At 42.9% G+C, this 12,552-nt stretch overlaps 1 protein-coding gene across 1 annotated transcript in view; it reads right to left on the bottom strand.

Annotated features, from left to right (window-relative positions):
• ATP10A (ATPase phospholipid transporting 10A (putative)) overlaps positions 1-12,552 on the bottom strand; it is a 200,844-nt gene that overhangs the window by 9,058 nt on the left and 179,234 nt on the right. Inside the window, 3 exon segments of the mRNA XM_035023939.1 lie at positions 2,427-2,503; positions 5,096-5,423; positions 12,184-12,368. Coding sequence (XP_034879830.1) covers positions 2,427-2,503; positions 5,096-5,423; positions 12,184-12,368 — 590 coding nt within the window.

Genomic DNA, 12,552 nt, shown 5'->3' with positions numbered 1-12,552 from the left:
GAACCCACCATATAATGAATTTCTCTATTTGGAAAACACATCAAAGAAAATGTGAGGGAAACATAGATTTCTGCTTATTTTTGGAGGATTGTTCTACACAAAAATGTAAGTTTTTAAAACTCAACTGATCTCCCTCTAGTCAAATAACTCCTTGAGTCAGATCGCACTTGATGTGGTCCCTTAGGTGAAATAGAATAATGTCATTATACATGACAGAAAAGTGTGAAGCCTTCAAATGTCTGCTTTCTAAACCAAAAGTTAAGATTTCAAAGCAAATACTGTTTCTATACCTCCTCCTGTCAACACTGACACTTTGTGTACTCCTTTCCAGCCTTCTGCCACTCCTTCCCACCTCCAAATTTAGGCCCTGAATCCACTCTTTGTCCTTCTGTCAAGGTGGCCTTCCAAAATGCTCCCAGCTACGTTAGATCTTCCTGTGAAATACTCAACACCAAAACCTGTGTTTCTCTTTGATAGCATTTATTACAATTGTGACTATTTGTGTACATTTAAAATATGTATCTGTCTTCCCAACTTTTCTGGACATTCCATGAGAGCCAGGATAGTAGATGTGATCACCATGTACACCCTGAGTTCCCACTCAGTGTTTGGCCCCATCGGGCGCTCAATAAACAGTGGACCAGATGACCCCATGAAGACCAAGATTCTCAGAGATGCAGGATCTCCTTGGCCAAACTGGGTGGGATAAGCTTCACACCTTGGCTAAGCTGGGGAGCTCCAAACACCCTCACTCATTCCTGATGGCTCTGCTCAGATCCCTAGTATCCATGTTAACACAGCATCCCACAAAGTCCATCTCCCAAAGGGCTCACCTTTGCTTACTGGACTGACTAAAATGCAAGCAGGGAAAATATTCCCTGGGAACCTGAGCACTTGGAACAGTGAGAAAAGGTATCAGGCCTTACCATCATCTTACATAATGTATCCTCAATTAGAAGTGTAGCTTTAAATAAATGCAGAAGCATCCAACTACATCCCACCTGGAAGTCATGCTCACTCAAAGCTTCATCTCAGTATGTGCCCTATCATTTGGCTGTTGCCATCATTTCTCGCTTGGCTTGAAGTATATATCTGCACTGGCCCCTGCCTTGAGGACATGAGCAGTAGTGGTAGTTCAGTCCCCTCCCCAACCACAAACCTGAGAGTCTTTCATACAAAATGTATTTACTTGGTGCATTTCTCTGCATATGCTATTTACAGGCACTGCCCTAGTCAGCTTTTCACTAGAGGAAACAGGTACAGTGGAGATGGTGATGAAAACATTAGAATGAACCAACAATTTTGTTCATCCATTCACTCCCCATGTACACGGCATTAAAAGGCAGGGATTAGGGGCACCTGGGTGACTCAGTTGGTCAAGCGTCTGCCTTCGGCTCGGGTCATGATCCCAGGGCCCTGGGATGGAGCCCTGCATCGGTCTCTCTGCTCAGCAGGGAGCCAGCGCCCTCTGCCTGCCTCTCTGCCTACTTGTGCTCTCTTCTTTCTCTGTCAAATAAATACATAAAATCTTTAAAAAAAGGCAGGCTGTATTTTCCACTTCATGGAAGAATTAAAACCACAGAAGTAAGATAAGACAGTGACTTGGGTCAGCTGAGGGCAGGAGGAGAGTAAGGTACATGCTGAGGATGGGCCAAGAGGAACTATTGTGTTTCTAGCTTGGGACTTTCCATTTTACTTTTATTTTAATGTCAGGTAAGAAAATTAATGACACATACAAGTGTCTGGCATATACAAGTGTTCACTAAATAATTACTGATTGCATTAATGAATAACTCAACCAATGACTAAATGGTGACCAACATCTGGATTTTTAGGAGAAGGAAACTGGATATGTTGTTCTCTAAGGTCTCCACCAAGTTAAAAAATGTCATGATTCAAAGTTAATCAAATGTTGGAAATTGTTGTGATACTATATCCAGAAGAAAGTTAGTTTTAATTAACTCAGTTGTTCAGCATCTGAATCACATGCTAAGAACCAACATAGTGACAAATGAAAAAAGCAGAGATAAATTTTCATGTGAGTCAAGATGGCTACATTCCATTTTTTATAGTGATACCAGATTCCAACAGTCCTACAGCAGAGTCATTTTTTTCAAATGGAACAGTAAAACATGCTTTCTCCCAAGGATGAGCCATAAATAGCCAGAGAGAAGGTGATGACTCACCTTGCCTCACTCTGTTCCACTTATTTCACAAAAATATACTTATAGACCTAGGCAAAGCTATTTACTGCTTCATAAACATGAAGAACTAGCCACCTCTACCTTATCTTCTACTACTGCTTAGTAAAAAGTGAGCATCACACTGCATTGAAGGCCAACCCTTTAGCTTTGTTGGACAAAGCCTATGGCAAGGTACGACAGTGGGCCACTTGGTCACATAGGATAGCCCTGATGGGTCTTTACCTGCATGCCCTCCTGGCCTGAGATTCCCACACCCACATCTGCCACCTGGATCATGCTGACATCATTGGCTCCATCTCCTAGAAACATAATCGTTTGAGTTGAGATGCACAGAATCAAATGGCTTGACGGATCTTCACGGGGTCCCTACTGAGCTGAGTCTTGTGAAAGGGTGTTGGGGATGAGTGAGGAAGAGGCAGTGTACAGTCTGCCCTGGGAAAATTGAGGTAAGCAGTCAGAATAAACATGGTGTGAGGTGTGGAACTGCCAGTCACATCAAGAGATGTTTCAGAAAGCCGGCTAGCATGGTTACCACTTTGTTTAGTATTCACTCTACATTATTGGCTCATATACCTATAAAGAGAGCCCTTAACAGGTGTCTGGCACAATAAAGATGCTATCATCATCATCGTTATTACTTACTGAGCTCTAGCCTTTATCACATGTAGACCATATCAGTAAAGGCTATTCTAATTCATGCTCACATGAGCGGCTTTCTAAACTGAACAAAGGATGGTAAATTCTGCCCAGCAAACTCTAGAGTTCTTTTTGTACACTACCAGCTAGCTTATTAGCTATGTGCTTACCTTTGGGCCCTCTAAAGATGTGATAAAGAAAAACTTCTATTTATTCAGTCAAGCTGCTGATAGAAAATGGTTAAGAACCTAAGACATAGGTCAGAGATCTCATCACCTTCGGGGAAAAGCAAGCAGAGACTTAAAGTCATTGTCACTCAGGAATAGGATAGCAGAAGGGCCCAAATCACAGAGTACCTCCCAAGTTTCAAATATGCAAAAAGTGCAGATATACAAGTCAGAGTGATTCATAAAATGGCTACAGGATGTCTCTGTCCTATGATTTTTCTGTTCTTTTTTTTTTGCACTGGGCCCAACATGAGTGATCAGTATTTGTGAAATTGAAGTTCTGTGAAGCCATTAACAATCTCTGCAGCTTTTCTCAGAATGTCCCAATGAAAGTGAGATACGGCGTGTTCTCTATGTTATTAACTCCTGGACCCCTGGGACTAGGTGCCATCAGTTCAGTGCTTTCACTCATGGTCAAAGAAATGAGCTAAAGTTCTGCTGGGTCATTACTTTCCCTTTCCCTTTTGAGATTCTATTTTGTTTTTTCTTTTCTTTCTAACCAACTAAGACTTTACCTCCATTTTTTTGGTGTTGTTGTTTTAATTAATACCATACACCAGTGATTCCATGGCTGACCCAGGCACTGACCAGGCTGTGAAAATGTGGTTTATTCATTCATGTGTTACACCAGCCTTACCGGGGGCATCATCCTCATGCCACCACAGAGAGGAGCTCAGAGGAGCCTGCACCAGCCAGCACACTCCTCAGCACCGACCTACAACACTTGCTAAGGGAGCTCTGAAGAACACTCCAGACACCTGAGGGCAAAGGTGGGACTGAGACAGCCTCCCCTGGGAGGGGCCCACCCCTGAGGCTTTCCCATAGCCTGGACCAGGGAGTCAGAACTAAACATGTGTTCACGTCTATGCTCGTCTCACTCCCCTTAGTGGTTACCACAGCCCTCAAGATGTACAGGGCTGTCTCCATGACAACCGCACTAAGGCCATCCCACCTCAGACCCAGGCTCTACCAGCCTCAACTTTGTCCTAATGAAGTGTGCCATGTGAGAGGGTAGCAATCCCCACATCAGCAGGATGAGACTGTCTCAGACCCTTTGCAGAAAATATTGTGATTATTATTGGTGAGGATCCTTTATTTCAGAACCAAATCTCACCTAGGTATGGATTCTATATTCGGGGAGACTAAACTTTTTGGTATCTGGGGGTCAAGGGGATCGCCCCTTTCCCTGGGCTACCTGCAGTCTTTCCCAGCCCTCACCAGCAGATGGTGCTGCTGAGTCCCTGAACCTTGCAGGAGATTGGACCCCCAACCAGAGTGGGTGGGGATGATGCCCTGGGAGGAGGTAGGTGAGGACTGGGTAGCACTGGAGAGGACCCTAGAAGGCTCTCCAAGCCAAAAGTCTGCAAGGAAAAACCACCATTAGATGCACAGTCCTTAAGGAAATGCTGTAAGATTTAGCAACTACTCACATGCTTATGATGGATTCATTTAATTACATGCTTGTCTTGGAACAATCAGTAAAGTCCAAAGGCTAAGAGGCAATGGGGATTCTGATCACCATCAAGACTCTGGGTTCTTGAGGTATTATGGAGTCTTGCACTCCAGTTGGCTATGGTGACCAGAAGCACCTTCAAAGGGCCTTCTTTTTAATGTGTTCTGAGATAATGCTTAGCGTGCCGGGCTCTGCTGTGGCAGAGGCTGCCTGGAACAGCAGATCTCTAGTCTCCTCTCTCCCAAGAAACAATGTAAGTTCTGTCTTCTTAAATCGCCATTGTATAACTATATACAGCTATAGATAGATGATAGATAGATAGATAGATAGATAGATAGAACTGTTGTACATTATTTTATGGTTTTCAAGTCCATGTTTTGTATTTCGAAAAGCTGCTTATTTTCTTGCACTGGCTGTGATTTTATAAATAGAAAACAGAGCAAGGAAGTGTTTTCCCATCTTACAGTATAGCATAGAAGGGGTGGAAAGTCCTGGATGCATCCAGAGGAAGCAGCTGCATAAGATGGGGGCTACTCATTTACGTAGGGCCCTTCCTGGCTGGCCTGGATACTTGCCTATGGCCAGGGTCATGGCCTTGAGCTTGCTTCTGACCAGTTTCACCACCATACTCTTCTGCAGAGGTGTCGAGCGACAGCAAAGGACTGACCGGCACTGCTTAGCGAGAAAGAGAAATTTGTCCTCTAGGTTTTTCTCAAGGGCGTAGGCCAGACTTCTCCCATCGATCACGAGGCTCAGGCTGGGGCCAGAGGTGGTGGACGTAGAGGGCGGGCAGAGAGGGGAGAACCCCACGCTCACGTTGCCTGCGGTCTTCTCGGGGGCACTGCGGGGGCTCCTGGACTGCACGTAGTGTAGGCACTGGTCTAGCAGGGCCGCACAGGCCTCCTGAAACGGACATGAGAGGAAGCGCAGTTCACTCAGCTGCACCACAGATTAGGTTACCTTCCTCGACACTGACAGTCTGATAATCTCAAGGGCACCAGGCTGCAGGCTCTGCCCAGAAGAGAAGTTAGCTGAGGATGACAACTCTCCACATTGAAGAGGATGAGCTTGTCTAGGGTTTTGATAAGACTCCACTTCATTGCCCATTATACTGTGTGGAGATTAGACGAGCACATCTTCACTTTGTAAGGCCTGACTGTACTGTACCTAAACTGCTGGCTTAAGGTTAGGTTAAGGGAGTCTTACATGCACTTCTCCATGCTTCTCTGAGGCCTTTACTCAGCCATTCTTGCTTGCTTGTGAGGTACAAAGCCTTTTAGAAGTCTTTATGATGATTATTCTCTAAAGAAGGGCAATTATCAGTGTTTCCCTAAGCTCTCCAGTTGACCAGGGAAATAATTTTTTTTTAAAAAGCATAATTATTGGGCGCCTGGGTGGCTCAGTTGGTTAAGCGACTGCCTTCGGCTCAGGTCATGATCCTGGAGTCCTGGGATCGAGTCCCACATCAGGCTCCCTGCTCAGCAGGGAGTCTGCTTCTCCCTCTGACCCTCCTCCCTCTCATGCTCTCTGTCTCTCATTCTCTCTCTCGCAAATAAATAAAATCTTAAAAAAAAAAAAAATTAAAAAAAAAAAAGCATAATTATTGAGGCTTTTATTGGCAATGTCCTTCCAAAACTGTACCTGAATTCCAGAAAGAATAGGAAAACTTATTGGGGAAGCCAAGGGGTCATGGGACATAAGAGAGATGATTGTTTCTAGGAATAAACACACTCCAGGGAAGGCAAGTAGTTCTTGGCCCTCTGTGGACAGTGAACCCACTGGGTAAGCAACCAATTTCCTGCAACGCACCCTGGAAATCCAGTTGTGTTCCATAAGTGCTTATTGAGGACCTTTTGTATGTCGGAAAGTGAGACAAGAAAAAGGAAGACTGAGAAGACACAGTTACTGGCCCTTGAACAAATGGCAGGGGCTGAACATACACAGGATCACAGTAAGTCACAGACTAGGATGTGCAAAAGTGTTACAGGATATGAAGAGGGAAAGATTTGCTTCCAGGGTGGGGTTGGGAGTGGCAGTAACTGAGACAGGGCTGGAAAAGGATGTGAGGTCTCATTCTACAAACACCATGAGTTCCCTCATGCTAGCACCAAGAACTGCTAAGGTAAACTGGAGTGAGCACATCCACCCTGGCTCCCCAACTGAGTGCAGCTATAGCAGCCAAAGAGAATTCATAGGGCAACTGTTTGAGGACTTTGAAAATAAATAGCAGCTGTTGCACTGGGGAGGAAGACCAGCATTCTAAGTACACTGGACAGGTGGGTGAGTTTTCCATTTTCCCTCTGGTAGGGCCTGCTCTGTACCCAAGCATCACAGAACCTGGAAGTGGGTGTCAAGGCAGGGACAGAGAGAGTTCCAGGAGAAGCCCTCCTGTTCTAGCTGGAGGAGTGGAAAAGAGAACTCCCAATGCTCAGAGAAAATAGAGGAAATCCCATTTTTATTTATCTTTTTCTCTATTCTCTTGAACCCAGCCCCAGGCAATTCTGCTCTGGTGGCAGCAGGACCATCTGCTGACGAAGACTGTGGTCCTGTGGTGGCAAGATAACTTCTGCCTTTTTCTCTCTGTCCTACCACCACTTGGGCTTGGATGGAGGTGTTGGTGCAGAAGTACAAAGTAGAGCAAGGGAACTCAAACCCCAGCTTTCTGGCCAGAGGACTGGAAAGGGGAGTCCCAGAGAACCAGAAAGTACTGGAAAAAATTGTGAAGATGGAAGAGCTTGGTCAGCTGACCCCACAGCATGGTTTATTAATTCATATATAAGTTTTTCTTTCTTTAAAATTTTGGGAGGCACTTTCTTCTAACAGACCAAAATACACCCAAAATCTAGTGTGTGGCACTGATCTATGCACCGGCCTGATCATATTTGATCATATTCTGTTTTTATTTTTGTTCTGTTTTTGTTTGTTTTTATCTTTTTCATTTTCTTTTTTTTTCTTCTTTCTTTCCCTTTCTTTTCCCCCAGCTTCAGGTCTTTTCTGATTTGTTTAGAGTATATTTTCTGGGGACGTTTTACCCGGTTAGCATTTTGTTCTCTCATTCATCTATTCTCCTCTGGACAGAAGGACAAGATGGAAAAGATCACCTCAACAAAAAGAACAAGAGGTAGTACCGACTGCCAGGGACCTACTCAATATGGACATTAGTATGATGTAGGACCCAGAGTTCAGAATAATGATTTTAAAGATACTAGCTGGGCTTGAAAAAAGCATGGAAGATATTAGAGAAACCCTATCTGGAGAAATAAAAGAACTAAAACCTAACCAAGTTGAAATCAAAAAGGCTATTAATGAGGTGCAATCAAAAATGGGGGTGCTAACTGCTAGGATAAATGAGGCAGAAGAGAGAATCAGTGATATAGAAGACCAAATGATGGAAAATAAAGAAGCTGAGAAAAAGAGAGACAAACAACTACTGGATCACGAGGGCAGAATTTGAGAGATAAGTGATATCATAAGACAAAACAACATTAGAATAACTGGGATCCCAGAAGAAGAAGAAAGAGAGAGGGGGGCAGAAGGTATATTGGAGCAAATTATAGTAGAGAACTTCCCTAATTTGGGGAAGGAAACAAGTATCAAAATCCAGGAGGCACAGAGAACCCCCCTAAATATCAATAAAAATAGGTCAACACCCCTACATCTAATAGTAAAACTTATGAGTCTCAGAGACAAACAGAAAATCCTGAAAGCAGCTCGGGACAAGAGATATGTAACCTACAATGGTAGAAACATTAGATTGGCAACAGACCTATCCACAGAGACCTGGCAGGCCAGAAAGAACTGGCATGATATATTCAGAGCTAAACGAGAAAAATATGCAGCCAAGAATACTATATCCAGCTAGGCTGTCATTGAAAATAGGAGAGATAAAAAGCTTCCAGGACAAACAAAAACTAAAGGAATTTGCAAACACGAAACCAGCCCTACAAGAAATCTTGAAAGGGGTCCTCTAAGCAAAGAGAGAGCCTGAAAACAACATAGACCAGAAAGGAACACAGACAATATACAGTAACAGTCACCTTACAGGCAATACAATGGCACTAAATTCCTATCTTTCAATAGTTACCCTGAATGTAAATGGGATAAATGCCCCAATCAAAAGACACAGGCTATCAGATTGCATAAAAAAAAGACCCATCGGGTGCCTGGGTAGCTCAGTTGGTTAAGCGACTGCCTTCGGCTCAGGTCATGATCCTGGAGTCCCTGGATTGAGTCCCGCATCGGGCTCCCTGCTCGGCAGGGGGTCTGCTTCTCCCTCTGACCCTCCCCCCTCTCATGTGCTCTCTCTCATTCTCTCTCTCTCAAATAAATAAATAAAATCTTTAAAAAAAAAAAAAGGCCCATCAATATGCTGTCTGCAAGAGACTCATTTTAGACCCAAAGACACCCCCAGATTGAAAGTAAGGGGGTAGAAAACCATTTACCATGCTAATGGGCACCAAAAGAAAGCTGGGGTGGCAATCCTTATATCAGACAAATTAGATTTTAAACCAAAGACTAATAAGAGATGAGGAAGGACACTATATCCTACTTAAAGGTTCCATCCAACAAGAAGATCTAACACTTGTAAATATCTATACCCCTAACATGGGAGCAGCCAATTATATAAGGCAATTAATAAGAAAAGCAAAGAAACACATTGACAACAATACAATAATAGTGGGGGACTTTAACACCCCCCTCACTGAAATGGACAGATCATCTAAGCAAAAGATCAACAAGGAAATAAAGACTTTAAATGATACACTGGACCAAATGGACTTCACAGACATATTCAGAACATCCCATCCCAAAGCAACGGAATACACATTCTTCTCTAGTGCCCATGGAACATTCTCCAGAATCGATCACATCCTAGGTCACAAATCACGTCTCAACCGGTACCAAAAGATTGGGATCATTCCCTGCATTTTTTCAGACCACAATGCTTTGAAACTAGAACTCAATCACAAGAGAAAGTTGGAAAGAACTCAAATACATGGAGGCTAAAGAGCATCCTACTACAGAATGAATGGGTCAACCAGGAAATTAAAGAAGAATTAAAAAAATTCATGGAAACCGATGAAAATGAAAACACAACTATTCAAAATCTTTGGGATGCAGCAAAGGCCATCCTAAGAGGAAAGTATATAGCAATACAAGCCTTTCTCAAGAAACAAGAAAGGTCTCAAATACACAACGTAACCCTACACCTAAAGGAGCTGGAGAAAGAACAGCAAATAAAGCCTAAACCCAGCAGGAGAAAAGAAATAATAAAGATCAGAGAAGAAATCAATGAAATAGAAACCATAAGAACAGTAAAACAGATCAACGAAACTAGGAGCTGGTTCTTTGAAAGAATTAACAAGTTTGATAAACCCTGGCCAGACTTATCAAAAAGGAAAGAGAAATGACCCAAATCAACAAAATCATGAATGAAAGAGGAGAGATCACAACCAACACCAAAGAAATACAAACAATTATAAGAACATATTCTGAGCAACTCTATGCCAGCAAATTAGATAACCTGGAAGAAATGGAGGCATTCCTAGAGATATATCAACTACCAAAACTGAACCAGGAAGAAACAGAAAACCTGAACAGACCTATAACCACTAAGGAAATTGAAGCAGTCATTAAAAATATCCCAACAAACAAGAGCCCAGGGCCAGATGGCTTCCCAGGGGAATTCTACCAAACATTTAAGAAGAATTAATACCTATTCTTCTGAAACTGTTCCAAAAAATAGAAATGGAAGGAAAACTTCCAAACTCATTTTATGAGGCCACCATTACCTTGAACCCCAAACCAGACAAAGACCCCTTCAAAAAGGAGAATTACAGACCAATATCCTGGATGAACATGGATGCAAAAATTCTCACCAAAATACTAGCTAATATAATCCAACAGTACATTAAAAGGATTACTCACCATGACCAAGTGGGATTTATCCCTGGGCTGCAAGGTTGGTTCAACATCCGCAAATCAATGTGATACAATACATTAACAAAAGAAAGAACAAGAATCATATGATCCTCTGAATAGATGCAGAAAAAGCATTTGGCAAAGTACAGCATCCTTTCTTGATCAAAACTCTTCAGAGTATAGGCATAGAGGGTACATACCTCAATATCATAAAAGCCATTGATGAAAAACCTACAGCGATTATCATTCTCAATGGGGAAAAACTGAGAGCTTTCCTCCTAAGGTCAGGAACATGGCAGGGATGTCTGAGATTCTTAATCTCAGGAAACAAACTGAGGGTTGCTGGAGTGGGGGGCGGGGTGGGAGGGATGAGGTGGCTGGGTGGTAGACATTGGGGAGGGTATTGCTATGGTGAGCGCTGTGAATTGTGCAAGACTGTTGAATCACAGATCTGTACCTCTGAAACAAATAATGCAATATAGGTTAAGAAAAGAAAAAAAAAGAAGATAGCAGGAGGGGAAGAATGAAAGGGGGGAAATCGGAGGTGAAGACAAACCATGAGAGACGATGGACTCTGAAAAACAAACTGAGGGTTCTAGAGGCGAGGGGGGTAGGAGGATGGGTTAGCCTGGTGATGGGTATTAAAGATGGCATGTTCTGCATGGAGCACTGAGTGTTATGCACAAAGAATGAGTCATGGAACACTACATCAAAAATAATGATGTATGGTGATTAACATAACTTAAAAAAAAATAAAATGCCAAAAAAAAAGAGAAAAAAATGGAACACTAAAAGATACTTTAAGTAAACCAAGGGAAGGGGGAAAGGGAATGGAAGAACTGAAAACAGAAAGAATAATCAGGGAAAAAAAAATACCAATATAAAGACTTCTAAAAAAAAAACCCATAGGGCAGCATGATACTGGTGAAGGGATAGACACACAGGACAGTGCAACAGAACAGAATGTCCAGAAATAGACCCTAAAAATCATGACCAACTGATTTTAAATGAAAGTGTAAAGACAATTTAGTGGAAAAAAACTTTTCAACAAATGGTGCTGCATTAGTCAGCTACATGCAGAAGAATGAAGTTTGACCTTATACAAAATTCCACACAAAATGGAATGTGTCTAAAGGTGCAACAATAAACTACAAAACTTTTGGAACAATATATAGGAGAAATCTTTGTGGCTAGGCACATCTTAAATGTAACAGCTAAATGATAATCCATAAGAGAAAAAGTTGATGAATCAGACCTCATCACACAGCTCAAAAAGATGTTTCAAATGGGAGTTCACTCACGGAATCAGAGTCCAGGCCAGGTTTATGAGAAGTAGATACTCCCTACATACTTGAAGATTTAAATAGATAAATGTGACTGGATGAAAACTCTTAAGTGCCCAGCGGGCATGCCCCAGACAAACCATCCCATCCTGAGTATATCAGTGCTGAATGGACTGGTTCGCTGACTTGTGTGACCTCATGAAACAATTTTCCAATATTGTTGACATGAATAGGTCAGGAAAAAGCAGGTTGAATTTTGCATTAATAAAGTCCAGGGATGCATCCCTCAGAAATTAAGAAATCCCATCAAATCCCACATCTTCCTAGGCAATGACAAGAACATGTAAGAAACCCAACACAGGTGCAAACACAGAGGTAGAGGGCAAAGAAATGGAAGGCATTCCTAGGTGGGTATGAAGCTGCCCCAGGCAGAGCATGGCTTCTGGAAACCTACATACCTGGGATTCAGCATTCAGGGTGATGACTTCCTCATCATGGTCCAGCAGTTTGCAGGCATATGCAATGTTAATGGCTGTTTCTTGTTTGTCACCAGTGAGAACCCAAATCTGCAGGCCTGCTTGACGCAGTTTAGCAATGGTTTCTGGGACTCCATCCTGCAGGCGATCTTCAATCCCAGTGGCACCTGGTCAAATGTGCAAGTGTAGGTGAGCCCCCTCTGCACATGCCCTCAGACCCTGATGGGGCACGAATGCCATTGCCAACATACCAAAGATGCTGGCATGACCCCACAGACTGGGACCTGCTTGATGCCTGTCTCATGTGGATGAAGATTCATCATTTCCGGACCCTGGTGAACACTTTCAGTA

Source organism: Mirounga leonina, unplaced genomic scaffold, assembly GCF_011800145.1.
Source record: "Mirounga leonina isolate KUSES-001 unplaced genomic scaffold, KU_Mleo_1.0 Mir_178, whole genome shotgun sequence".
NCBI lineage: Eukaryota > Metazoa > Chordata > Mammalia > Carnivora > Phocidae > Mirounga > Mirounga leonina.
This window is presented reverse-complemented; position numbering and strand designations above follow the sequence as displayed.